Source organism: Labrus bergylta, chromosome 10 (assembly GCF_963930695.1).
Source record: "Labrus bergylta chromosome 10, fLabBer1.1, whole genome shotgun sequence".
Taxonomy (NCBI): domain Eukaryota; kingdom Metazoa; phylum Chordata; class Actinopteri; order Labriformes; family Labridae; genus Labrus; species Labrus bergylta.
The window spans coordinates 25,375,328-25,402,825 of record NC_089204.1 but is presented as its reverse complement, the minus strand read 5'-3'; the positions used below and the strand labels follow the sequence as shown (position 1 = coordinate 25,402,825).

The 27,498-nt window shown below is 38.3% G+C and overlaps 4 protein-coding genes across 4 annotated transcripts; 1 reads left to right on the top strand and 3 right to left on the bottom strand.

Annotated features, from left to right (window-relative positions):
• Positions 1–1,378: 1,378 nt before the first annotated feature.
• mtg1 (mitochondrial ribosome-associated GTPase 1) lies at positions 1,379–5,782 on the bottom strand. The gene is made up of 11 exons (XM_029279146.2): positions 5,552–5,782; positions 5,335–5,399; positions 4,003–4,107; positions 3,843–3,929; positions 3,671–3,727; positions 3,153–3,243; positions 3,003–3,064; positions 2,823–2,919; positions 2,591–2,672; positions 2,377–2,489; positions 1,379–1,678 (listed from the first exon to the last, which is right to left on the bottom strand). The coding sequence occupies exons 1-11, from the start codon at positions 5,652–5,654 to the stop codon at positions 1,581–1,583; spliced, it is 960 nt and encodes a 319-aa protein (XP_029134979.1). The 5' UTR covers positions 5,655–5,782; the 3' UTR covers positions 1,379–1,580.
• Positions 5,783–6,878: 1,096 nt separating this feature from the next.
• On the bottom strand, positions 6,879–12,872 carry LOC109990724 (peroxisomal N(1)-acetyl-spermine/spermidine oxidase). Its single transcript, XM_020642912.3, has 10 exons — positions 12,614–12,872; positions 11,846–12,022; positions 11,118–11,248; positions 10,811–10,998; positions 9,862–10,043; positions 9,294–9,463; positions 8,822–8,907; positions 8,613–8,725; positions 7,715–7,869; positions 6,879–7,619 (listed from the first exon to the last, which is right to left on the bottom strand). Exons 1-10 carry the CDS (start codon positions 12,780–12,782, stop codon positions 7,470–7,472), a joined length of 1,521 nt encoding a protein of 506 aa, XP_020498568.2. The 5' UTR covers positions 12,783–12,872; the 3' UTR covers positions 6,879–7,469.
• A 528-nt stretch (positions 12,873–13,400) lies between these two features.
• On the top strand, positions 13,401–15,826 carry LOC109990718 (axonemal dynein light intermediate polypeptide 1-like). The gene is made up of 6 exons (XM_020642905.3): positions 13,401–13,781; positions 14,014–14,153; positions 14,231–14,400; positions 14,618–14,793; positions 14,966–15,130; positions 15,238–15,826. The coding sequence occupies exons 1-6, from the start codon at positions 13,575–13,577 to the stop codon at positions 15,271–15,273; spliced, it is 894 nt and encodes a 297-aa protein (XP_020498561.2). The 5' UTR covers positions 13,401–13,574; the 3' UTR covers positions 15,274–15,826.
• Positions 15,827–18,274: 2,448 nt separating this feature from the next.
• On the bottom strand, positions 18,275–26,378 carry LOC109990739 (peroxisomal N(1)-acetyl-spermine/spermidine oxidase). The gene is made up of 9 exons (XM_020642927.3): positions 25,838–26,378; positions 25,508–25,684; positions 23,923–24,053; positions 23,611–23,798; positions 21,718–21,899; positions 21,047–21,216; positions 20,730–20,922; positions 19,479–19,633; positions 18,275–19,374 (listed from the first exon to the last, which is right to left on the bottom strand). Exons 1-9 carry the CDS (start codon positions 25,989–25,991, stop codon positions 19,207–19,209), a joined length of 1,518 nt encoding a protein of 505 aa, XP_020498583.2. The 5' UTR covers positions 25,992–26,378; the 3' UTR covers positions 18,275–19,206.
• Between the last annotated feature and the right edge of the window lie 1,120 nt (positions 26,379–27,498).

Sequence of the window (27,498 nt, the reverse complement as noted above, 5' to 3'; positions counted from 1 at the left end):
TATGAGATTCACAATATAAAGTGAAAAAAGACAATAGGTTGTTAAAAAGAGAGGGACATTGGGCCTCAGGCTCTTCAAGATTTTATAACCAATTAGGTAACAACAGTTACCTTTAAGTTAGCTTCCCAACTCTATAATTAGTTAGGAACTTGTGTATTTCCTTGCGTATTGTGTCCCTTAAACTATCAAACAGAAAAAATGCTGATTAACCACTTTCACCGGATGAAAATGACAGATAGATATTGACAAAGCAGGGCAATAATTGAGACAATACTGAGTTAACTTGGACCATATTTTTAAGGGAATACCACATTTAGCATAAACCATTAGGTAATAGCTTAGTTAGAACAGCTAATCCTAACCTTACTGTTGGCTAGCTACCTCTACTTAGATTGCCAGTAATTTGGGCCTTCCCTTGCATATTGTCAAGCTAACACTATGGTAATGACGCTAAAGTTAGCTTATGTCCAACAGTAGCAGATGAGTTACTGAATATAATATCCTCTTCTTAGACGCTTGTCAACCCGGAGGCGGAAGCCTTTTGAGATAACATTCTGTTTGGTTTTGCTAACGTTGAACACAGCAGGACGTGGTTATTGGCGAACAGAATTTTAACTTCCCTCCCCGGTTGTGACATCAGATGAAAATGGCCGCCATGTGAATGTGAGCGTTCACAGTAAACTTCAATAAAATCTCTGGCTGCCAGTTTAATCGTAGTGCCAAACTTTACGGCATCCCAGAAAACGTTTATTTTTGTATGAAAACAATGCAAAAGGAAATGACCATTATTGCTGCTCAGAACAGCTAGAATTTTTTTTTTTGGACTTGCTGGAGGTCATGTAGACCATAGAAGTTCAGGTGACCAAGCAGAGTAAAAGTGCCAAGTTAAAACCAGCATAACCTCCTGAAACCAAACTGCCAAATCATTTAAAAAATACAAATTCTCTATGATTTTAATGATGACAGCCAAAAGGTGAATCTCTGCCACAAGAATGGAACTGCATTTCTCACAACCATTTCAAATATTTTGTACTATAAACACCCTTTCATATCACTTAAAATAACCCTTTGTGTGTTCTCAGACCTTGTACAAAACCCTTCATGGCTGGGGGAGGACACAAAAAAAACAAAAACTGCTGCTCTCAACATTTTTCGTGTTTTTTAAGGTTTCCACAGTTTTTTCCTGGAGGGGATTTTTACCTGCAGCAGACACTCAGGAGCAACAGACTGTTCCACATCAAGTGCACTCTGTTATACGCTAAAACACCTATGTACATAATAAAGAATTTGTTATAAGTGTCTATATGCTAATAAATATCCTGTTTACACCATGTCAGATGTTTGCGTCATGCATGCTGAAAGCTGAGAAAAACCTGAATCGAGGTACAATCTTTTATTTACAAAGTGTACAGAGCTTTGGATGATCTCAAGTCATTCATATAGAAAACAGACTTTATCTTGTCCTGAAGATGCCAAAAGACTATGTCCACTTAATGACACCTGTGTGTGAAATGTAAATTCTTCCAGCCGAGGGCAAACCCACAAACAGTCTCTGATGATATTTGTCAAAAAAGGCTCCATCAGTCCAGCATGACTTGTCCCAGCTCTCCTTTCCTGAAGGCTCGTATGAAATCGTACGCGGCTGCCGTGTAGTTTGGGACAGTGACGGTAATGTTACCTGAGGGAGATGAGGGGAAAACTGTCAAAGTGAAGTGAGAGTGCACATAAGCCTGTCTGGTTAGCATGTAAGTACTCATTAAATATGTACATATAGTGCATAATAAGTTATGGGACAAATTATTTTAAGACAAGTTTTGTTCTTTTAGGAAATATGTAAAAAAAAAATACTGTGAGGATGGTTTTGAGACTTTTAATTACCTCTTTTTGACTGAACGCAAAGCAGCCCCAAGATCAATATTTTCTAATTCCTCTTTCCAGCTCAGAGTCTCAGATGCAATTTATATCAAACATACATGATTTTTTAAAATGAGATTATCAGTGGTTTACTGGACAGCCTGTTTAGATGTACTGTTGTGTCCAGGGTGGCCATCTAATCATATCAAGATGAAAGTTACTCACAGTTGATGGATTAAATCTGCTTTTTTAGGTTTAAAAATGAATGTGGTTAATTGTGAAATTATGTTTAAAATAGGTTAGAAAGGCCAAGTTTTTCTTTTGACATAGATGAAGTCCCATTCAGATTTATTTATTTAAGACATCAGGCTAGTCAAGATCTTCTCATCTAGCTTTAAGAAAGACAGCTAAAAATGTTGTTTCTCCAAATCAGAACCTTTAAATCTTCATCTTTAACTGAGACAAAGTGAGCCATTAACTTTGCATGTAGCAGGAGTATTTTTATAATAAGCTATTTCTTACCAACTCCAGTGATGGCTTTGACCCTTTGAGTCTTTCCAAGTTTCACAGCGATGCGTTTAAGGACATTCTGTATGTCATCGCTCGGCTCTTGGAGGTCGTATTTCTCGACATAACTGCACAAAAACACAAACAATAATTAAAACAACAACAGTTATGAGAGGTAAGAGGAACATGCTTTTAATCTGAATGTGTATTTATTCATCATTCTTCATACCTGAACTTCTCAAGCCTGTTTAGAGAATAAAGTAAGTAGTCTGCAATGATGTCTTCACCCACTAAATGGTCCAGAATAGTTCCTGAAGTAAGAAAGAAAAACATATCCAAAACACCTCTTATGAAGACAAAAGTCCAAGACATTTTACAGAACAAAAACTTTTCTACAAGCTGTTTCCTGAATGACAGTAAATCATTTTTAGGAGTAAAAATAATAACCTGTTTCTGCTCACCACATAAAGCCAGCTTCATGCCTGTTTCAATGCTCTCAATCTTAGGGGGTAAGACCCCAGGTGTGTCCAACAGGTGCATTATGGGTCGCTCACACACCTAAGGACAAAGACAGCTACAACATTGAATCCATGAACACATAAATACACTTCAACAGAGACACTCATGTCCTCCACACCTACCTGAATCCTAGTCAAGACTGCTTTAGTGATACCTGGTTCCCCTCCTACTCGAGATGCACGACCTAAGATGGTTGCATAAGAATAAAATTCATTGTTATATATTTTACCGGATCAATGTTCAACAACAGGTAACTACTTGACAACACAAACCTTTTTTCAAGTTTGTCCTTCTTAACGAGTTGATTAGAGATGATTTCCCTACGTTGGGCACCCCAATCACCATCATGCAATAATTTGTGTTCTGAAAAACACAATGACAAGCTTTGAGCAAAAATGTATGAATTCAATTACCATAAACATCTGGTGAGAAAAATAAAGTAAATATCACAGTGGAGATAAACGATTGAAGATGTGTTTACATTAGTAAGTGAAATTACATTAGGTAGAAGTTTTATTTGATATTTTGAATCAGAGATTGTGGAGGACATTACTTTTAAGAGGACATTTTCTGATATTTTGATATCTTGTAATGTACGTTATGAAAGACTTAATGGTAATAGTGTATAAATATTGGGCTATATGTGACAGAAAAATAAGACTGAGGTTGTTCTGCCGTCAGAGATAAATGCAAAATCTTCATCAAGCTGCCATTTGTAGTTGCTTTTTGTCAAAGCAGAAACGAATCATGCAACAAAATAGAAAGATCAAACTGACTGGTGTAAGCATACCTCTTCTCTGTTAAATCGTGCTTCGCTCTCGATAACTTTCACGACCATTGGCACCAACTAAAATACAAATATAAACACACATGGATTGCATAATCACGCTCAGCTTTTCATCGAAGAGTAAACTTCTGCAAAAATTCAAAAGTTCAGTTTTCAGTGAAGATGAGACCTCTACCTTTTTGACGTTTTCATCTCTCTGCTTTAAACAGTCGGTGAAGAGAACATTGCTCACCCCACGTTTTTCCAGCTTCTTTAGGATGCTCTGAAAAAGTCATTGTTGAGAAATTAGTTTCTTTTAATAATTTTAAAAAAATTGGTGACATGTGGCTCTTTACCTGCTTCTTGGAAAGATCAGCGAGGTCCATTTTGTTGAGAATGAGCAGATGTGGTCTGACGCTGAGACTCTCCTGAAACTCGGGGTTTCTTCCAGAGAGGGGGATGTTGCTCCATGTTAAAGAAGAAACTGCTTTCAATTTATCTCTCAAGAAAACCTCTGCATGGAAGGCAATAATGACCCGCTGGGCCTCTTTAAACTTTTTAAGAAATAACAATTCTACCTGGCCACAGAAGCAGAAAAACTATTAATGAAGAAATTAAAACAAGAGATTGAAGCACTCTGTAAACTGAAGTTGTCTGCCTTTCCATATCCTACTAATCAAGCCTTAAACTAGACAAGGAAAAGGCATTGGTCAAGATCCCATTCGTTAAATCACAATTACAAAAATGTCTGTGGTAGTAGGGCCGGGCGATATGGACCAAAACTCATATCTTGATATTGATTATCTGAATGGCGACACTCGATATATATCGATATGTATTTTATTAGCAGTAAAAACACATGGAAAATAAACTACCTGTTTGTGAATTTAAAAAGTAATATCATAAAATAAAAATGTTCTTTAAATACAATAAAAGAGAGAGAGAGGAGGAGCAGAGTTAAGAGGGACAGACAGTCAGACATCATCAGTGAGATGAGAATAAGGTGAACTAACACCTCTGTAACGTTATTTTAATGCAACATAAACTATATCCATATTAACAATATTGTCTTACCCTATATCTTGTTTGAAAATATATCGATATATCTTAAAAACTCGATATATTTCCCAGCCCTATGTGGTAGGAAACATAGTATATGAAACTTAGATTAATATATTCGACCACTAGGCCAGGTTTGATTTTAGTACGTCCAGTAAATCTCTAACATCAGACCACTGATGTCCTCTGTGTAGAAAGTTCTGCTGCAAAGATTTTAATTAAAGAGGAGAAAATATAATGATGACTACTTTTTAAACTACTTTAGATTGAAACGTTTTCTTCAATGACTGCCTGTTACATAAACATGAGCTCTTTGTTAATTTAACACAAAATGAAGGGTTTCTCTGCTGACAGCTTTTATCGATTTATATTAAAAAGTGATTATTCAGTGATGTTCAAGTCTTGCATTTGATTATTCAATGCTGTGATGATCTATTTCTATTGTTGTAATTAACGTCAAAGGAAATGTATGGAAAAGTGTTTTTATGATAACAGCAGGCACCCAGTTGCACTAGCAGAAGATTATACTGTTTCAATGATGATATGATTAAATAATTAAGATTTTAAACATTATTTATTAAATGAATGGACTGTATTGATTGTTTATTGTTATTAAAAAAAAAGGATATTCTTGCATCGTGGACCTCTATGATGCAGTCCACACTCTTCAGGCTGGCTCTCATCTGCCTCAGTCCTGCAAAAGGTCACATCATGTAACCATGGCAACCACTAAACGTTACAACCTCTTGTTACAGTAGGGGAAAACACAAGTTTATATTCCAAATGCATGTTTATTATTGTACCTCACGTTACAATTAAGTGTGACTGTGAGAGAAAAGCTGTCACCTTTAGCCATGTGTCCGGGGAACCAGTGAGCCACTTCCCGTCCACCGAAGTCGAAAACGGATCTGAACTTGCTGACATTCCGGAGAGTCTGGTGCAGTTTCATGACTGCTGTTTTTCTGACTTTGACCACAGTCGACGAACATTTGTATTAAAAGAAGACTGAATTTTTTTTAACGACCTGCTACACAGACATAGCTGCTCTGAATGTGCTCCACTGTTTACATGCCGACTTGAAACAAAAGCCTGGTTATTTAAAAGGTTCCGCGTCTAAACGTGTGATGTTTATGTGTAGTAATAATCGTCGGGTTTTATCCATAGACTGTAAATATTACATATTGGTTTTATCGTACTGACTTTGTAAAGCTGTAATTGGAAACAGATAAATGACTAGAATAAGCTCCAAGCATCTGACTAACATGGCTGGAATACCCACTAAAGTTTGGTATTGACTGCATTAGTTTAAATGTTGTTGGCGCAAAAAATAAATTAAAGAAAATAAATGATTAATATAATAAAGCCCCAAAATTGATTACATTTATATTTAGCACATTTTAAACTACTTTAACCCTTCTGTATGTAATTATAAAACCGGACATGATTCCAGCAAAGCATCCAGTAGAAAAAGCGTCGAAACAGATGGTCATGATAAAGGTCTTCTTTTAAAACCTAAAATGTTCATTCTCTCCCACACAACATGATTCTGGGAGTCTTTTTTTATTCAAGGCTCACTTGACTGTTTCATGTACATAGCCTACATAAATCTTTACACTTAATTATGGTGTCATCAAAGCCTGACCAGAGAAAGAAACTATTCCTTTGGTGTGTCTCTTCCTGCAGAATATTTTGCCGTGTTATTACTTGCTCTACGGATTCTTCCAGGATTACATAATCAGATGATGAATGTTCATCTATTAAAATAAACAGATTCACACCTTGTCCTCTCCTCTTTAGGCCAGCTTAGTTACTTAACAGACATTTAAAACTTTTTTAACATGTTAATTTAGGTCATACTTTTTACAATTCAAACATGAATGCATTTTTTTTCCTTTGCCTAAACCTTCGGAAATGTTTTTATTTTATTTTATTCTCACTAGACAAAGTTATCCTATAATTTGCAAATATTAACTCAGACATAACTCTTTAATGTTATCCCTTCTAAACTTTATCTAATGGCCAAATATGTTGTTCAAAATTGAACATCTGAGAAACAACTTGAGTAAACCATGGTGAGTAACAACCTATACAACTATTACTTATTACAATTTTAAAAAGTGATGTGCAGCTTTCATTATTTTTTGCACAGGCAAGAAGACATTAACTCACAGACTTTATGTTTGAATAATTTATAAATTAATTTCTTATCTTATTGGAATCACGATCAGTGCGTGAAAGATAATATACAAGCAGAAGCATGAGGAAAGATATCAACATGTCTAATGTCACATATTATTCATAATTTTTTCAAAAATACAGTTTACAGAGGAGTCACATTAAATGCATAGTAATCCACATCATCATGTCAGCAGTACATCACTTCAATGGCTGAGGGATTTCAGCAACCGCTCAGAAATCCTTCACATAAACCCGCCGATCATATTTCAAAGAAGTTCAGATTTGAGCAAAATTATCACAAATAATGATATTATAATTATGATAAATAATTATATATGAAAATTATTTTGAGTCACTCTGTGGATAGGGAAACATGTAGATATTAAATCAGCAGATAACTCTAAGGCACTCTGTTCTTGAATCTGAAGAAACTGAAACTGTTAGACTTGTTTTTGCGGTTCACTTTTTTTTAGATTTGAATCTCTGAAGACTTCATGCCATGACATCATTATTTTGTAAAGATGAACATAACCCTGCTGTACACTCACAACATGAGTGCGCCTTATTATTTAAAAGCAACACTGTCTTAGAGGTTAGACTTGGGCAAAGATGGACTAACGTTGGAGTAGTGAGAGATGAGGCGGTCAGCTTCTCTCCACCCAGTGAGAACAGCTCCATGGACGGTGGAGTAGAAGCAGTGATGAGTCGCCTCTCCAGCAAACAACACCTGCAAGGGCTGAAACACACCAAGTAGTGAGACAAAGAGTCCTACCATGTGTGAGCTGGTATGTATGCTCTGTGTGTTTTGTTTTATAATGAACATGTAGATACCTGTGCCTGTGATCTCTTCTTAGGCAGGGGCTCCATCATGTTCTTCAGGTCCTGTGCTGAACACAGCTTTCCAGGAAAAGTGTACGATCCGCATGTCCAGGGGTCATGAAACCACTGGGAGCGCAGGATTCTCTTTGGTGTTAAGGTAGGATTTCCTAAACACAGACAGCGGCAACAAGGTTTTTAAAAAACAATCTGGCTCTTTGGCTGTAACTGGCATTTTTTCATCAATTTTTTTCCTTTTCCGCTTATCTATCAATCTTTAAAAGCCTTGTGGTTGACTGTCATATCAGAGTTTTTTCCAAAAGCGACAGCTATTAGCCAGACTGACACGTTTACAGCGGACTACCCTCTTGGTGTTTGAAGTCACGCAACTGTTTCTTTTTAAATTTCTGTAAAACTTGAATGAATAGCTCGGGCCTTTAGTTACTTTAGTCTATGGAAGAACATTAAAATGTATTTTTGAACAAAACGTGTGCAAAGCAGGGATGGAAAGATTATTTTTTCACTAATTATTTTCTGGTAGGGCTGCACAGTGGTGCATTGGATATTGAGTTGCCTCAGCACAAGTGTTCCTGGTACAAATCCACATCGGGCAGGGGCCTTTCTGTTTGGAGTTTGTTCTCCCTGTGCATGCGTTGTTTATTTGGAGGCTAGTTTGTCAAGTTTACAGCCTGCCAGGCTTTTCCTCCAGCAATTCTCTATGTTAATGATGCTTCTTAAAAACAAAAGTACACAGATTTGACTGTGAAAATGCAAATCGAAAACGGATACACGTTAGATTATTATAATTTTGTGGTCTGGCCATGTCAAGCTCGATTTCATATTTAAGATATGAGAAGGTCATTCTTAATGGAGAGGCTCTGTTGCAGTACGTTTGTGTCGTATTCAGACTGACCTGTAAACCTGCGGACCAGTTGTGTGATGCCGTGTGTGACCTCCTGTTCAGACAGCGTCTCCATATACTCGGACTCATGGCCAGCAATCCAGCCGCACAGAGCGTAGCCATACCTGGAAGTTAAACACAAACAGGACTGTAATCCAAATGGATCATTAACCACTTATTTTCTATTAAATAAAACACACGTGCAAAACGTGGTTCCTGACCTCTCAGTGGGTTTGAGGACAGTAAAACCAAACAACTTCTTCATCCAGGACGTCTGTATATCTGGGACCTGGTCCACGATTTCATCCTGAATCATTGAAAGAGATAAAAACACAGTTCAAGTGTTCTGTATGTTTCATCAGCGGCAAAAAAACCCAACATTTTTGTGATACACGAGTTGGAGCATTAATATCTTCACTACCAAATACTGGATGTATTTAAAGACTTTTTTTATTGACCTTTTATAATTAACTAATTGTTTGACGCTATATGTGTTGATTTGTAGTGTGTTATGTGTTGTATCATGTATAATGGATGTTAATACAACCACTCACCAAAGGTTTAATAAAGCTGCATGTGTTTCAACAAGCTCCTATCTACATCTAGATCTAGATTTATCACAGCATTTTTTGAGCAGAGCTTTTATGACTCCAGTGTGTCTGCACGCACTTATTCATTGACTTAACATCTCACCTCATCGTCCCACACCAAGTGGATGACCTCACAGTCAGCATCCCACCACGGTGAATCAAACTCCACAAATATCTTATTGTTTGTTCCAAAGCCGAGTCTTTGGATGGAGTGAATCTTGTGTAGAGGCAGAGGAGGACAGAAGAGGGCTGAATGGTGCTTCTTCAGGTATCCTGATGAAACCAAACACTCGAGTTAGATTTAATCAAGTAGTGAAAAAAACAATTTATTCTGCTTAAGACGCAAAGCAGAAAAAACCTTGTGACATGAGGTCTTGCTTTTTGTCCACCATAAATGTTATACTGAGCAGGAGAGATAACACCTTTTATAATACAGGTTGCTTCACACAGTTTAGTGTTCTTATGTAATCCCAGCACAGAATAACAACATTAAAGGTTTACTAAAGCAGAAAATAAACTTGTGGTCTTCTTTAGACTTTATCTGTGCATGGCCTAAGTGGAGACTAAGAACTTGTGTCACACATTCAAAGATTTATAGCACAAAGTCAACATCCATGCTCTTAAATGTAAATGAGCACATTAAGTTTGTAAATGTATGCATCTTGTCCTACCTAGAGGTACTGTGACGATAACATGATCAGCAGCTATCCTCTCCCCGTCGTCACACTCGACCGTCAAAGCCTCGTCTCTCTTCTCTGTGTTGTTCCAGTGGACACATTTCACAGGCGTGTTGTAGCTCACTAAACCTTCGGGGAGCTCTGACATCAGGTTTTCAATTAGACCTTCATAGCCCCTGCACCAGAAGGAAAATCATGTCTAAATTAATCTCACAAATATTGTTCACCACCAAGGACGCAGAATTGAATTAGATGACGTCATCGTTGATCAGGCTTTTAGTTTCGCTGACAGCTGCAGATTCCCCTCTTCAGTCAAGGGAGTATCTGAAAGTGGTGCATTTGGGATTGGGGGAGCGAACAGGGGAGAAAATAGGCTTCTTAGGGGGGGAGACAAAAGCTCAGTAGTGCAGGCTTTGTTAGAGTACTGAGCAGGAGTCTGTATAAACTCAGGTTATAGTGTAAAGGTTGCAAAAAGAGCTGCACATAAGTTAATAAAGCACCAGTTTTATTCAACAAAACACATTTTTGGCAAATTACCTATAGCAAGATAAGAATAACAAACTGTTACCTAGAACAACCGTTAGTTTTTAACCCCTTCAGGGCTGAGACAAGGCCCCTCTGCATCCTGCTCGACCTGTCAGGTCCATGCAGCTGCAACAATTTGCTCACTTTACGTTATTCTTTACATGACAAATACTAAACCATAAGCTCGAGTTCATATGGCAACAGACTAATGAATGAAGTAGGTCCTGGTTGTATCAGGTACGTTTAAAACACCTGCAGGGTTCAACATGAAGAGATTGATTTACTTATTAAAATCTCCCTTAGTTGCTGCTCTTGTAAAACACTTCTCTTAATCATGAAATGACTAATATGTCAGCTCAGTGGAGATACGGCTTTAACCACATTCATTCCCAAATGTTGCAAAAGTCTGAGTACACACCTCGGGAATGTGCAGTCCAGTCCAGGTAGAGTCTTGTATAAACCGTAGGCCCCGAGGCCCACCTCATCCAAGCTGTGAGTCCCGTTTATACAGCAGTTCACCTTAAACATGTTGCTGATCACACACAGTCTGGTGGATCTGGTCTTTGTATCGACATCTTTCCACTCCTCTGCTGCTTGTTGTTTCACCTGCACCAGAAAAACAGAACAAAATAAACTCTCTAATTTTGCCAGATGCAGATATTGGTGATTATTTAAGAAAAAGAAAACAGACAGCATTCATATTTTAGTCACTGGAAGAAATGTACCTCTGACCGTATGTATTCTCCAACAGTGGCTCTGGGCTCTCCTCCTTTGCTCTCAAATTCTGAACTTTCATTCAGCACTTTACCGAACATCTCCTCAGCCGGTTCAAATTCCTCAGGAGTCAGCCTCCGACCTGCATTTGTATAACATAAGAAAAATACAAAATCACCAGTTTATATGAAATGCTGGGCTTATACACTCTAGTTTGTTACTTAAAAGAACGTATGAGTTCATGGCAGAGGATTTCATTTGAGTCTAGTACCCTCCTAAATATTCTTTATGGACTCAAACAAGAGACAAAAGTATCACTCTGCCTCAGCTGTGTTTCTGAATACTGTTCTAACTAGTTGTGTTGGTGGAGCCCAATGAAAGTTATACTGCAGCTGTTTATTAATATATGGGGATTGTGGACCTGTTGAATAGCTGCCATCTTACTGAATATCAGCACAGCCATGATTACTTTTGGCATAAGGCCACGCTCAATTGGCTATTTTCCATTCTCTGGAGTGAAGCTTGAATATTTAAGTCTATCTGAAATAAAATATATATTAAAGTCAAATGCATTGATGCCATTTGTGAAGTTAGGGTTAGTAAACCAGTGCTTCATATCATGCAGTCACATTATTTTGCTTAGTGTGTCTGAAAGGTTGTGGTGAACTTTAATATTACCTTCTTGTTCTTTTGAACCTTTGTCATAAAACAGACTGTGAATCATACAACGTTTGCTCACCTGAACTGCTGAACATATTGGGAACCCACGGTGGGTTTCCCCCGATATCAAGGGCCTGATTCTCCGGGGTCAGGGCCTCTGGATCAAGGAGTCCATACTGACGGGCCAGACGAAACACTGGATTCTCCTCAGACGGTCCGTGGATCCAGTTTGCTCCTATCTCAACGACATTATCACCTGTAGACAGAAAACACATTATATAATTTAATTAATATGGTGCTATGGCACGCCCTATATTCAGAGTCGTTGCTTGTCAACAAGCAAGGCAGGCTACCGCTTGGGGCCCCAGACCAGTAAGGGGCCCCGAGGGCTGACAAACATTAAAACATCATAGTGCAAATGTTGCAATGACAGCTGATAAACCTTCCTAAGAGGGCCCCATCTGACAGCCACCCCCCTCATTGCACTGCTAATATATTATATAGTATATATTATAGTCTATATGTTTGTCAAAGTCACAGAAGAGAAGGAGGAATAATCCGACTGGGAGTGGAAAAAAGCAAGACAACACATCATGTGACCCCAGCAAAAGAGAAGGATAAAGTGCCCCCCTTGAAATGCTGATAATGGAAACTATTATTTATAACATAAAGCTGGATGGGGGGGCCCCATGTAAAGTTCTGCCTCGGGCCCCAGAAGACTCTAGAATCGCCACTGCCTGTATTTATTATTTACACGCATTGGATTATTATAGCAATACATTTAAAACAGATGGTTAGATAAGAGTAAACTGCAGTAAAGTTACTTTCTTATCTTGCAGCCTCTCACCCAATCTGCCCGTTTTTACACGTCCTCCACTTCTTGCTGTCGATTCAAGAATCCGCACATTAACAAATCCAGATTTAATGAGTTTGTGAGCAGCTGATAAACCGGATATTCCGCTTCCTACTATAACTATCCTAGTATCCATGACTGTGTGGTTCATAAGAGTAGACATAGCTGGCTGGTTCCGCACGAAAACGGGTTTTCTAAGCTGATAGCGGACTACCTCACTGTCTGCTTCTCTCTTCCTTTTAAATAAAGAGTGCACGAGGAAAAAGGGTTTCCGGTTTGACGTTTCAAAATAAATGTCGTTTTTAGCAGGGGTCATAGACTGTAAAAGTAACGGTGCATCGCCACAGACTGTAAATAACATCATCACATTGTAGTACATGTGTCTTATCTTATAGCTGTTTGGGACTGCATGCAGGCTACTTGACCTTTGTCACTATTTCCTGCACACAAGTAATGTGTCCTAACCATAGACTGTGAAAATAACTAACTCATAAATCTGGACTGTACTCACCTAAAAACTGAAGGTATGTTCTGCACAGACTTAACTGAGGTTATATTGAAAAATCTGTTTTTGGGGGTGAAGGATTTGTTTACTGTGTTATTATGACACAGTGTTTTACATCGTTAATCGTTCCGTGTGTTCCTTCTCGGTTACTTGAGAACAAATTAAATATATATATATATATTTTTTTTTTAACAAACGTTGAAGAATTTTATATAATAATAAAAAAGCGAACATTCGTATTGCCATCAGCTGTTGTAGTGCTTTTAAAAAAATAATAATAATATTATTATACCAAAAAAATAAACGATGCAACATAATAATCGAAAAATGAACTGACAAGCATCATGCATGTGTGGAAAAATAAGAAAAAAATAAGATACAAAACCACTTACTAAATATTAATCTAACCACTGAGTCCAGACGGTCAAACTGAAGAGGGACGCTGTTGCTATGACAACAGAAAAAGTGAGCAAAAGAACAGCATCCTTCAAAAACAGCACCGATATCCCTGCAGCTGAATCACAGACCAACCAGGAGTTTCTGTTTTATTTTGTTCAAATTATCAGATTCAAAAAGATGATTCCACCAGCCGACTCTCTCCTCAAATACGACAATCCAGCTTTGATCAGCAAAAGCACTGACAGAGAATCACCAAAGGTAAGTTTAGTAACACCAGCCGAGTTTAGCCGACGTTTAGTGGTCAAAGTTAGGCATGATGGCGAAAATTGTTTTGACCGTACAGATATTCCTGCTATAATGGCTGTTTACCAACATCTTTCAATCCCCAAAGCGTTTTAAAAGTTATTAAATGATGATGAATATACTGTGTCATGTATTTCAGGCAAAGAAAGTTGATTCATTGTGTAACATGAAATACTTTTCACAACAGGGCCGCCCTTTAAAAGTGAGTCCACAGCAGGTGGGGGGACAGTCTACCCCTGTGCCACCACCTCCAAAATCAGAACCCACCTCTACTGACACCACCGAGCAGGAAGATGAGAAGATCCTAAACGCCATCCTTCCACCCAGGTACAGTTGCATCCATCTACAGTGTGTCATTCATTAAATTCAATCCACTCAGTTTATCTAAACTTCTGTTATTGCAGGGAATGGACTGACGGGACCCGGCTGTGGGTGCAGCAAGTGTCCGGTGCACCTTCTACAAGAACAGATGTTATTCACCTGGAGGAGCTGCTGGACACAAAGCTGCAACAAAGGCAGGCCAGACAGACAGGAATCTGCCCTGTCCGCAGGGAGCTCTACTCTCAGTGCTTTGGTGAGAAGGAGGCTCTGATATTTGTGATCACTGAGGCTATTGTGTTGACAAGGATTGAGGATCAAAGGACAATAATTTGAACCATTTTTTTGTGTACACATGGTTTAAATTTCATTGCCATACAGCTTTCTTCTGAAGCATTTTGTATACCACTGAAAGCACATTTTACTCCTCAAATATGTTACTGCTGCATTTACTCATTTTCTGTTTCTTTAAGATGAGCTCATCAGACAGGTGACCATCAAGTGTGCTGAGAGGGGCCTGCTGCTCTCGCGGGTCAGAGATGAGATTCAAATGACTATTCCTGCCTACCAGGCTCTGAATGAAAACAGTGTGGCCTTTGGTACGAGGAAAGCCCTTCAGTCAGAGTCAAAGGTTGACATGGAGAAAAAAGTAAGGGCATCCATCGACAGTATAGAGAATATACAGTATTTGCCACAGAAGCTGAAGGAATAACTATCGACTGCTATTTGGTTTAATATCCAGCAGAGGGAAGCATTCCTCTCAAATAATGTTTGGTCTTGATGTCACTGATCCTGCATTTTAATAAACTTCAAACACCTAGATTACTGATCTTGACGATGAGAAACTGGAGCTGAAGAAGCAACTGAACCAACTCAAGTCTCAACGTGATGCCATTGAAAAACGAGAAACTGAAAGGCGACAGACTGAAGAAAAGAATCACGTGGAAGAGATCCAGTTGCTCAAGAGAACCAACCTGCAGATTAAGGTGACATGTCAAGGCTTCATACCACAGAAATATATCTTCCCCCTGCACTTGTTCCTGTAGTGGATGTGGTTATGATGTTAATATTCTTATTTTGTTTTCCTCTTTAGACCCAACTGGAATTGATCCTCACACCAAAGAAGTAACACCACCATCAATAAGAGAGTGGCCATTTGACTGCACACAATGTGACATTTGTCTTGTTTCTAAATATCTATCAAAGTAAATTCCACACAGTGTAATCAGAAAGAGTTTCATTTATTCCAACAGCATGTCATGACAAGTACAGCTCAAGTATACTGTACACATCTCCTGAACATCAAGACTTGACTGTCATATTTGACAATAGTGTAATGAAAAATGCGCTCCAGGAACCACTTTTAAGTAGATTTACTGTTCTTGAGTACTTAGTTTTTCTCCTCCAATTTGACAGGGTTCTCCCAAGTTAAGGGATTACATCTAGGGGGTGTTTAAAAAGACTCTTGTAAAACCAGATAATAACTGTTAGTAGAACAGAAGTAGATAGAACTTCACAGAAAGTTAAATCAAAGCTGTATCTTTTTTTAAAATTTCTTTATTGGTAAGTTGTTGAATTTTTCATGCAATAATATCAGTCAAGTCTCTCAAAATGTGGGAATTCAGATCTTCTGGTAAAAAGAATAATACTGCAAATAAAATAATTCAGAGATTTTTGGACCATTGTTTAGATATGTTTCATTGTATTTGAATTTTGACAAGCAGAAAATAAAAATATATAAACCTCAGTAGATTAATTAACCAAAAAAAGCATTGATAATAAACCTATACCCTTAGATCCAGTTCAACCATTAACAGTTAAATGACAAATGGTTATCAAAATCATATTACAGTATATAAATTACATTATGTAAATGTCTGTCCGAGCTGTTCAAGACGCTTGAATGGTTTAAGATGGTAGAGAAGTTGACAGGGACTTTCCCCACTACAGGAATATTCCCTAATGAGTTGTCGTTACCTTAAAAACACCCTGGGGGGAAACATAGCCGCATTATTATATTTCTGCACAAGATAGCAGCAGTGATACAACCACATAAATTGAGGAGGGTGGTGTCTGTCCCACCTCTGGATGAGGACAAAAACAAATAAAAAAACAAATAAAAAAACACAACAACAAATCATAAAACACAACAACAAATCATAAAACACAACAACAAATCAAAAATGTTTTGTGATTTGTCGTTGTGTTTTTTTTTTTGTCGTGTTTTTTTTTGTTGTTGTTGTGTTTTATGATTTGTTGTTGTGTTTTGCACTTCAGAGCCACCATACATTTGGACTGTACTGACCTAAAAACTAAAGGTATGTTCTGCACAGACTTAACTGAGGTTATATTGAAAAACCGTTTTTTGGGGGTGAAGGATTTGATTGGCAAGCATGCCCTTTGTTTACTGTGTTATGACACAGTGTAGTACACTTTTAATCAGTTTTGTCCACTTTCACACTACATTTCTATCATTTTCAGATGGCAAAATACATACGACTTATTTTTTATGATTAGAGTATGTTTGTTATTTAAAATCTTTGTATCTGTATTTTGTTGTTGGTGAGATTTATGTGATACATTTGTGATTTAGTAACTGTGTATATGTGTTTTTTTCTATCCTTTTGTTGCTTGTTTTCTGTTTACCCAAATATGTTATGAGAGAATTATAAAAGTTGAGATCAGATTTAAGTGATCAACTGGTGGGTCAGGACCCAAAAGTGGGTGAAAAACTCTTAAGTGTGTCAATATGAACATAAAACATCACTTCTAACACAAAACAGGAGATACTGTCGGGATCCTTTTGAGAACTCAAGATGGATACATGAAGCTCACTGATTGACGGCCCTGTTTTCTGTAAAACTTTGTGACACAAAGAGCCAGAGAAAACCAAGGTTAAGACCTATTGAAATTAATTTATATTGATTTTCCTTTTGAATACAGTTTTTTCCAATTGCTAACACACTAAAATGACATGCATAGCACAATTATTTAAACTGACACCCAGAGAGCAAAACCTCTTCTCAAGTCTCCAAAAGTCTAAACACATTTTCTGCTTTACACACATTTTGCAATTCAAAATGACACTTTTTAAATGCACCGAACATGGATCTCTGTATAAGACACGACAATCTGACATAAAGTCACATGTTTGCCATTTCAAAACACTGCCATTCAAAATGACACTACATGAGCTAATTGGCCAATATATGTGCCACCTGGCCAAACACCTCAACGGTTAATTGTTATCACTTCAATCAGGAAGTGAGCACTATGAAAAGACCACAAGTGAGCACCTTTTTTTTTTTTTTTACAACAACAATGGAAGACGTTGCACAGAGAGGAAGAGGAAGATGGAGGGTGAGAGGTAGGGGTAGAGCTGGTAGAGGAGTTCATGGCCAAAGAAGACGACAACTTTCAAATGAAATCAGAGCAACCTTAGTTGATCATGTCATCAACCATGGGCTGACAATGCGAGAGGCTGGACAGAGATCAGCCCAACTTGAGCTGTTTTATTGTCCTGGTATATGTAGCACTGACTTGTTTGTGAAAAATAAAAAAATAAATGTTTCAACAGCATGTGTGTGTATCTGCAAATATTTCTGTGCATGTGAACAATCTGGAGAATTTTCTACAATTCAAACTATGTTAGTATTATGACAAAGCATACTAAAGATGAGAGTGCTTTTCATTATGCCCAACTGTGTGTGGTTGGTTAGACATAAATCTGGTAATATGAATGAAGTGTGTGCCATTTGGTGCAAAAGTTTGATTTTGATAATGCTATATGTAGTTTTGGTTGCAGTGCTTCATTTTGCAGGATATATGAGGTATTTTGCAGTTTGGGTGTGTGTGGTTTTGTGAATTGCGTTAAGTATTTTGATAAAACCAGCCTAGTTTGCAAAATTCTGTTTTAGCAATTGGAAAAAACTGTAATAGTTCGCTTTAATGATGTTTTGATAAAAATCAATAGCTTTCATGTGAAGCTCTTTCTAATGTGCTTCTCTTTAAAACAAACATGCGCACACACACACACACACAAATGGCTGTGAGCTATAATCCTTGCTCTTTGATTTCTAAAACTAAGACTTGTGACTGTATCTGGTAGGAGTAACAATAAACAACAAAGGTTACAGTTATGTATTGTTCTCTTTATTAAGTGTAGGGGCCCATAAATCAAGTTAGGTCATTACTTTAACAAATCCCGTAAGTCTAAAACAAGCTTAGTTTTAATTCAAACAAAGACAGAGGTAAGGCAATATTTAGAAATGTTCCTTTTCAAACCATGTCAGTGATTATTCATGTTACTCACTTTATTCAATTCAAGATGCAAACTGAACATTTTCACCAAGACCCTTAAAGCTCCTGAGGGATTTTTAGCTGGTTATGTAAAAAGACTGAAATGAATACTGATGCCTCTATGACATAAAAAAAGCAAACAAGGGCATCAGCCACAAGATTATTTCTATTTAGTTATGTTTAATGCTTGTGACAGTGCCGCAGGTTATGCGTCAGATGAGTCGATTAACGACAACCTGCTAAAACAGCCTTATTTCCTTTCAATTTTCAGGGCAAAGATTCACAATGAAATGTACGTTCCCTGATAATCTTTCAAAGAGATCAAGGTACGCCTTTGTCCACATGGGGTCGCCAAAATGGACACAAACACCTCACATGAGCTTTAAGCTTTAACTTTGTGATGATTTGATATGTAGAACTTTTTGAGTGAGGTATGTTTTCAAGTATTTTTCCACAAATAATTCCAGAGGAGAATACAATAAAGTCATTCAAATAGTGTTTGTGTTTTTGAAACAGTGGTTAGAAATCATTTGTGGTTCTTTTACAATCATAGACAAACAGGAAAAATTAAATTGTGTCAGCTTCTTTTTTTCTGTCCTCCTTCTTATCGTTATTTTCATCAGAGAAGTTTAAGATTGAAAGAAAAATGAGAAAACAAAAAAAGAGGATCAACAAAAAAAGACTGTTGATTTAAAAAAAAAAAAGAAGTGCAAAGTACATTGTGTGCTATTTTCTAAGACGATTCTATGAAATGGAAAAGTGTTTATGTCCTTTTGTTTGTCCTTTCGCTATATGGTTGTCTTCGTGAACTGAAGGAGGAGTAGTGATTGATGAGTCGATCTGCCTCCCGTCGGCCGGTGAGGAGAGCTCCGTGAACGGTGGAGTAGAAGAAAGGATGAGTCGCCTCTCCTGCAAACAACACCTGCAAGGCCTGAAACAGACAGAAACTATTAGAGACGTGTTGATCAAGACCGTATATTAGTGGAGTACAGGTACTTTAGATGCACCTCAGTGTTTATGTGTTACTGTGTGTACCTGTGACTGTGATTCACTCGTAGGCAGAGGCTCCATCATATTCTCCAGGTCCTTAGCTGAACAGCCTATTGCTGGGTAGCAGTAGGATCCGCAGGTCCAGGGGTCACTGAACCACTGTGTGCGCAGGATTCTCTTTGGTGTTATAGACGAGTCTCCTGAAAACAAAGAGATTTGTTGAAAAGGCCGATCGTCAAGCGACTGAGGAGCATTTTTAAAACTCGTCCTAGATATAAATACTTGAGAACCGTTATTGATAACTCAGTACGTTTTGAACTCAACACTGATGCTGCTTGTAAAAAAGAGCAGCAGCGACTGTATTTCTGAAGAAGCATCATCAGCAGCCGCCATTCTGGAAATGCTGTCTCAGCTTAATTTTTAGTCGACCTAACGACAGGCTGAGAGCTGGAGCTGAGGCGGGTTTTAAGCCTCTTGGCGAACCGTTATATCGCGCCCACCTGTCAATCATGTCAGCTACACGCCTAACTATGAAAAATGCCCATCGTTTTCAAAATTGAAATGGAGTTGTTTTTAAAAAATTCAACCCCGTAAAGTGTGTGCCAGTGATGACAATAACGAATCAGACCTATTATGTTTTTTTGTACCAGGCTGTAAACATTTTTATTTCTGCTGTAAAAACGGCTTTTTTTGCCAGTCATGTGTATGTGACTTCTGTTGTTCCTGGAGTCAGCCTCAAGCGGAAACTCGAGGAACTGCAGGATTTGACACTTCCTCATTGGCTTCATTTTTCAAGACTGGAGGTTTCCGCTTGGTGGTACTAGCATTAATGATTGAAACACTTATTATTATTATTTTTTTTTCTATCTGTACAGTACGATGTGATATTTTAGATACCTCTTAAGAAAAAATACTTTATGTTTCTCAAGGTGTTTTTTTCCCAGCTGACTTATTTCTTTGGAGTCCTTTAAATGGATCATTTACCCAGCATCTATGTACACTTAATTTAGTACACATGGAAGTGTTTTGATGCTTTTCCATATCTCTTAGGGGGGACAAACCTGTCACAAAATCAGGTGTACTGAGAATGTCTTTAACTTCTTGAGGTAAGTCTTAATTCCTTACTTTTAAAAGTATGTTTTGCATGTCTTGTTGTTTACTGTAACTATCCTCTTTGGATAAAGCAGATCCTGACTCTAATATAAAAATACTAAGCCACATAGTATTTCTATCTTTTCCCATCTGATCAGCAGTCAGGAGGCAGCTACAGGTTGTTACCAGAGACTCGATTCTCACCTGTGAATGTGCGGAAAAGCCCTGTGACGGAGTGTTTGAGCTGCTGCTCAGTGAGCGTCTCCATGTGCTCCGCCTCATGCCCAGCGATCCAGCCACACAGAACATGGCCATCAGAGCCTTTGAGCACAGTGAACGTTGACATCTTTCTTATCCACGATTTTTTTATGTCTGACACCTGGTCCACAATGTCCTTCTGCAGACACAAAGGGTGTAACACACATAACCATGTGTTAAGATGTCACGCTCACTAACATTTAGACACTGGTTCGACACATATTTTCTAAATGTATTCTGTGATTTATGCTTGAACTACACACCTCATCGTTCCACACCAGGTAGATAATTTCACAGCCATCGTCCCACCACGGAGATTCAAACTCTACAAATACTTTGTTGCACGTTCCAAATCCTAGTTTGTGGACAGAGCTCAGCTTGTGTGCCGGGAGAGGAGGACTGAACATTGTTGAGTGATTCTTCTTCAGGTATCCTGGGGGGGGGAAAGAAGTTCAAAGTTATTCATATGAAAATATGCACCTGTTAAAGGCACAGTATGTAAATTCCACCACCAGGGGGCTCTCAATCAAAACAATAACAAAAGATGATGTCAAGGCTGGCGGGGAATCATGGTAGTGATTCTCTCTGCTAAGAATATTAGAGATGCTTTTGTAGTATGGAGAGAGGTTAGATTGGAACACAGAAAGAATTCAAGACCATTGCAGAGCTGGTTAAACACTGAAGCTTCAGTATCTGCGACATGGCAACTTATCGGCATATCGATTCTGGAGAGGAGGGGGCGGGGTGAGTCGGTTCTCTCCAATGTTTTTGAATTTGGGTTGCTGTACCCATTTCAATCACTAGGTGCCAGGGTTACATATTGCTCCTTTAATCTCTTTAATGCTCAAAGTGGTTTAAAAGTAATATTTAAAGAAGTGGTTACTCTTCTTCAGCAATGCAATAAACAACAGGACAGTATGTGTGTGGAGTCTACCTAGAGGCACTGTGACGATAACGTGATCAGCAGCGATCCTCTCCCCGTCATCACACTCGACCGTCACAGCTTTCACTCTGCTCTGTGTGTTGTTCCAGTGGACACAGCGGACGGGACGATTGTATGAGACCAAATCTGCAGGGAGCTCCAACATCAAGTTCTTGACCAGGCCTTCAAAACCACTGCAAGGAACATACATACATAAAAAAAGTCATTCAAAGGATGTTATTGGTTTATCAAGGTGACGTTTTCTGACTCCGCATCCGAAGAAGATCGGTTTAAAGGGAACACAAAAAATATCAGTGAAAACACACCGCTATAACACTCTCCCTAAAACAGAGGTTGCATCATTCCTGTATATCTAAGAGTAAAGGTGGACAAATGATACCAAAGCTCATAAGCTTGTTCCCTCTTGTGAGGCGCACTGTTTCAACACAATGTGTAAAAGTTTGTGGTGAAGGAATGTCACATGAACAACGACGTCCCAAGCTTCAAATGTTACTGATTCTTGGAGAAATGTAATTCAGTTTAAAGTTTTGGAGCCAGTCCTCGTAACTTAAAGGCTTAATATGCATCAGCATGTCAACACAACAATGCACCGCAAGTTGTTTTGGTTTCATGCTGGTGCTCAAGGGCGACATCTGCTGGATCAAAAAAAATTGCATATAAAGCCTTTAAGGAGAGGAGACGTAAAGAAAATAACAGAAGCACGTTAATCTGTGTTAAAGAGGAATTATCTAAATTATTTAAAGATTTCCAATAGATAACAGGTAAAAACATTGTCAATGTACTGAGCTCATTAATTCAATATTATCTAAGAATATCACATGCAGCATTGAGACGTTACATTAATATCAGCCATGAAGTTTAAAAACATGAACTCACAAAGAAACTGGAACAAACTACATCTCAAAAGTTTGTATCTTTGTTTCAGTAAAAATATTTTTGATCTCGGCTGTTTGGATAAATTTATCTCAGTGTGCCAAAATATCTGCAACTGTACAGATTATTAAACTTAACAACGCACAGACGACATATGGTCAGTTACATTACGGCTACATACAAGACTTAAAACTAATGATATCAACCAGATGTAGTGGTGTTTGAGGTCATAGTCCACTTAAATGAGAAGGAGTGGTCCACACCTGTCAGCGATGACGCAAAAGGATGATTATAGTAAGTGTCTGAAGCGTCATTTCCTTCTCACTTCTTAGTAATCTACTGAGTATGTGTGACAGGTTCTTCAGAATGAGTGAACAAGGTGTGGTTTTGTGATTTATGAGAAGAGCAGGCAGAACCTGTGTAGAATCAGACTGAAGCTCCTGCTGCTAACACTTAGCCACGCTGGTGTAGTGAGAAGAGCAAGACAGATACGGAGACTTCGAGATTGATACCTGCAACAATCATACTGGGGAAAATCCCTAAAATTGCAGCAAATGATTCATATGTTCACAGCTTTTTGCACTGATTAAGCTAAACTACTCTGACTGCTTTCATCACAGTCTATCCGCTAAATGTTATACATGTGTAAAGCTGCGCCACACGATGCAGACAGTGCTGAGAGGATAATACACTATGGAGATGGAGCGCACCCTGCTGGAAAAACTATGCAAAGGCATAATCAGCTCAGTCATTGTTTTTCTGCATCAGAAGTCGTAGTGACTTGATTTTGCCAATCAAACCTACTGTGACAACAAGACAACACAGAACACACATGCATTGGTTGAACATTTTGAAAACAAAAATGTATCTTAACATGTGTTCTTTGATTACAGCACATATCAGGAAACAAATGTACTGACACATCTGTTCAGGCCCATCATTGAACGGCATAATTGGATTGGACGGCTTCATTTCTGTTTGAAAGGGTTGATGAGATGTTGGTGTACAAACCCTGGGAATGTGCAGTCCAGTCCAGGTAGACTCTTGTACATACAAAATCCCATCAGGTCAATGTTTTCCATGGTGTGAGTCGCACTGGCACAGCACTCCCCTTTCAACATGGCGCTGACGGCACACAGCAGCTGCTCCTGGGTGGTTATATCTTTATCTCTCCACCTCTCTGCTGCTCGTTTGTGTGCCTGAATTCCGCAACATCAAAAAAAACAACAGAGCTTCTTTTTTAAAATTGGATTCAGTTTGTCATCGAGAATTTCTCAAATCTTGGCACCGGGAATTAACTTGACCTATTTAAACAAAATGTACCTCCGATCGAAGGAAATGTCCGACGCTGGGCCACGGACTTTCCTTTACATTCCCAAGCGGCACCGTGTCATCCATCAGCTCGTTGTATAACTCCAAAGCAGGATTCATTTCTTCAGCGTTTAACCTCTGACCTGCACATCACATGCAAGATAAAACATTATGTCATTAAATAGTTTATTGTTGGAACATTCAAGGTAAGGATACTAAGTGTGTATTACATGAATCAAGTGAGTTTTTATGGTTAAGTGTCGGTTCTTATTTGGCGATGCTATTTACATGCACGCATCATCGCAATGCCTTCATGTGCTCGATACCGTCTACCATGGAGCACTGAGGTTTATCACCAATCTTAAAGCCCTAACTCACCACTGCTCTTTGTATGCTCGGGTTGGTTGGTCTGCCTCGTCTGCCTGGAGACTAAACCACTGGCATGTTTTTATTCCTAAGGGTATTCTCGATCTGCTTCCATCTTACCTACGGAGCTACATACTTCAAAAAAGAAGTGGAAGTTACAACCTTCACATCCAGGACTTACACCTTTTAACTTTCCCTTAAGCCCGTACTGAATTTGGGTAAAAGGGCGTTCAAGTATGCTGCTCCTTCTTCCTGGAATCAGTTGCGAGAGACTCTAAATCTTCGGGAGCTGGTTTCCTTGGATGTTTTAAAAGCATATCTGCCTGTAGATGTTTTAAGTGACTCTTCTTGCCATTTTTGATCCCTTGATGTTGTTGATTTATGAAACATTTTGATGAATGCTTCTTATATTTGTGTTTTAATGTCTGAAACCCAGAAAATTTTGCTGCTGCCTGTCTTGGCCAGGACGCTCAAGTAAAAGACATTCTTAATCTCAATGAGACTTTTTCCTGGTTAAATAAAGGATAAATAAAAATAAAATCACATATTTAAATAAATGTATCCCTTCTGTGTGTTAAGACATTATGTATTTGAATATAACTAAAAAATGCAACAACAAAAAAAGTATTTGGGGCTCTGTTATAATGATCAGAGAATTAGTCAGAAGGAAAATAGATGTGTCTATGCATCAGCAACAAATGTTTGTGATTTCCCAACCACACGACCATTCGTTATTCGTCATTTGTTATTTCCCACCACTTTATGTCTCTAGCCACAAACATGATGACCTCCACAAAAAGTACTGCTGAGCTTATTTTGTTACACGTGTGAAGTGCTAATAAAGTTCAGTTTCAGTCTGTCTCCTTAACTGCAGCCTTTCCAATAAAGAAGAAATGAACAGCTTGCATTTTGAGCTGCTGGTTGTACAAAAAAAAACATGAAGTAGCTCATGACATGTATGATGATGATGAGTTCTCTTTGAGTCGGATGAAGGCTAATGTATGGATGTTTTATATTTATCCCCTTGTGCCCTATTTAGAGGTCACTACTTTCAATCTGTTCATTGATTTATGTTTTCTTTATTGTTTAACCTGTCTCGTTTGAACACTCTGCACCTTTAACTTTCAATATTGTGTATTTTCTCTGATATTTGTGTTTGTTCTTTTGTTTTCTGAACCAGTGTGTTTCAGGGTATTTCAATAAACACATTGTGAAAAATTGTGTTTGTTACCTGAACTGCTGAAAAAGTTAGGGACCCAGGGAGGACGTTCATCGATGTCCATAGCCTGGTTTTCTGGACTCGCAGCTTCTGGATCCAGGAGGCCATAATCCTGAGCCAGACCAAATAAAGGGTTTTCCTCCGACGGACCATGGATATAACTTGCACCTATTTCCGCAATGTTATTACCTGTAGAGACATAAACAGAAACACAGAATAAGAACAATAACCAATCAAACAACCTAACCAAAATGTAGTTCTTCCCAAAGCTGCAACATTTGAGCGTCTGTCTTCAACAACACATTGAAAGTGAAAGTGCAACAGGCAGAAGGAATATCTCACCCAGTTTGGCTGTTTTAATTCGTCCTCCGCTTCTGGACGTCGCTTCCAGTATTCGTACATTTTGAAAACCTGCGTTAACGAGTTTGCATGCCGCAGATATACCTGATATCCCACTGCCTACAATGACTATGTGAACGTCCCCTCTCACAGCCATGCTCGCGTAAACACGCAACAAAAACAACTGTCCGACTTTTACGCGACACACCCACAGGTCACCAACACCGGGTTTACATAATGGTTACGTAACGCATAATGGTGTGTTCTCTGGTCCACTCCCTGTGTGCTTTCATACCAGAATAACACACACCTAAACATATCAACACTGATAGGAAATGTGGCCTGCCTCCACGACTCGGCCGTATTATTATTTTTTTGGGTGCGGCGGTGCAGACAGCAGCTATCATTTATCAGAAGAACAACATTACGAAAGACTTGAAAACATTTCGATGCATTCGGCTTTTGTAAATCTCTTTAAACAGCATATTGCACATCCTGCAACTGTTTCAAACTGCAGTTGGATTTAGCTCGGTTGGATTTGGATGCGTGCCTAGTTAACATTTATGGTACGGGTGCCTGCAGCGGCCAAAAAAGCACAAAGCAAAACAAATAATTTCTCAAATTCCTGTTTCACTCCTCACCAAACTTAAAGGTTTGACTCCAAATGCACAATTAATAGGTCGTATTTTAAATTGTACATGTTCATATATAGCATTAGTGATAAATGATTATTTATAACATGTAAGCAAAATTCTAAAAAAAAAATGAAATTATGAATCTAAATCTTTCTTATTGTTTTCTTAGAAATGAGCACTTAAAAAACATCACATATGACATGCTTATTGATATTTCCTTTTCAATATTTTACCTTAGTTTGCTACCACTACATTTACATCACTTTACAATCTTTTTATCAAATAGGCTAAAGGTCATATGCATGGGACATATTTTTTTATATTCGTGAGTTAATGATTTACTTTTGTTACATAAAATTGTGCCAACCCCCCCCCCCCCACACACACACACACACACACTCACACACACACACTCACACACACACACACACACTCACACAGACACACAGAAGATGATAGGGCCTCTCAGAGGAGTGTGTGTGTGTGCCAGTTGTGGTTCAAAGGCCGTTTTATGGACCAGGATGCCACCCTATTTAAATATTTCCTTATAATAATAATAATAAATAAATATATTTAGCCTATATCAAAACAATTCATTATTCTAACTTCTCAGCTGCAGCCCTTATTAACTCAGAACATAAAACTATTTTTTCTTATCGCTCGTATGTAAATCGTACTTTTGTGTCAGTATAGTAGGCTACACCAGTTGTATTAATTTCAGGTTAAACTAAATTTCTGATTTCTTCTTTTTATTGTTACTCTACATCAGAACTTCGAGGCTTCTGACTTGAGCTACACATCAAGTTAACCTTTGCACACTGCTATTACAGTTTTACTTTGAAAAGCTAACAGCCTTCTGTCTCCTGAACCCTTTCTTGGCCCTTCGCCCTAAAAAGTCTATAAAATGAGTAATATTGCTTACTAAAGTCTTATATTACTAACCTTACAATAGCTTAGAAAATGAGTATTGTCCTGTAGGAGTGTTATCTACAACCCTCCTACAGGATCTGGTGATAGATGATATCTTCA

Excerpts from the sequence above, each read along its gene's own strand:
- mtg1 (XM_029279146.2), bottom strand. The coding sequence starts at position 5,654 with ATGAAACTGCACCAGACTCTCCGGAATGTCAGCAAGTTCAGATCCGTT. Across the intron at positions 4,108-5,334 it reads TAGAGGTCCACGATGCAAGA|ATCCCCCTCTCTGGAAGAAA; the intron begins ATATCCTTTTTT and ends ACATGGAGCAAC. Across the intron at positions 2,490-2,590 it reads AACAGGCTTGAGAAGTTCAG|TTATGTCGAGAAATACGACC; the intron begins GTATGAAGAATG and ends GTTTTTGTGCAG.
- LOC109990724 (XM_020642912.3), bottom strand. The coding sequence starts at position 12,782 with ATGTCTACTCTTATGAACCACACAGTCATGGATACTAGGATAGTTATA. Across the intron at positions 10,999-11,117 it reads GAGAATACATACGGTCAGAG|GTGAAACAACAAGCAGCAGA; the intron begins GTACATTTCTTC and ends TTTCTGGTGCAG. Across the intron at positions 7,620-7,714 it reads AGAAGAGATCACAGGCACAG|CCCTTGCAGGTGTTGTTTGC; the intron begins GTATCTACATGT and ends GGTGTGTTTCAG.
- LOC109990718 (XM_020642905.3), top strand. The coding sequence starts at position 13,575 with ATGACAACAGAAAAAGTGAGCAAAAGAACAGCATCCTTCAAAAACAGC. Across the intron at positions 13,782-14,013 it reads CTGACAGAGAATCACCAAAG|GGCCGCCCTTTAAAAGTGAG; the intron begins GTAAGTTTAGTA and ends TTTTCACAACAG. Across the intron at positions 14,401-14,617 it reads GCTCTACTCTCAGTGCTTTG|ATGAGCTCATCAGACAGGTG; the intron begins GTGAGAAGGAGG and ends TGTTTCTTTAAG.
- LOC109990739 (XM_020642927.3), bottom strand. The coding sequence starts at position 25,991 with ATGGCTGTGAGAGGGGACGTTCACATAGTCATTGTAGGCAGTGGGATA. Across the intron at positions 23,799-23,922 it reads GACATTTCCTTCGATCGGAG|GCACACAAACGAGCAGCAGA; the intron begins GTACATTTTGTT and ends TGCGGAATTCAG. Across the intron at positions 21,900-23,610 it reads CTGGACTGCACATTCCCAGG|TGGTTTTGAAGGCCTGGTCA; the intron begins GTTTGTACACCA and ends TGTTCCTTGCAG.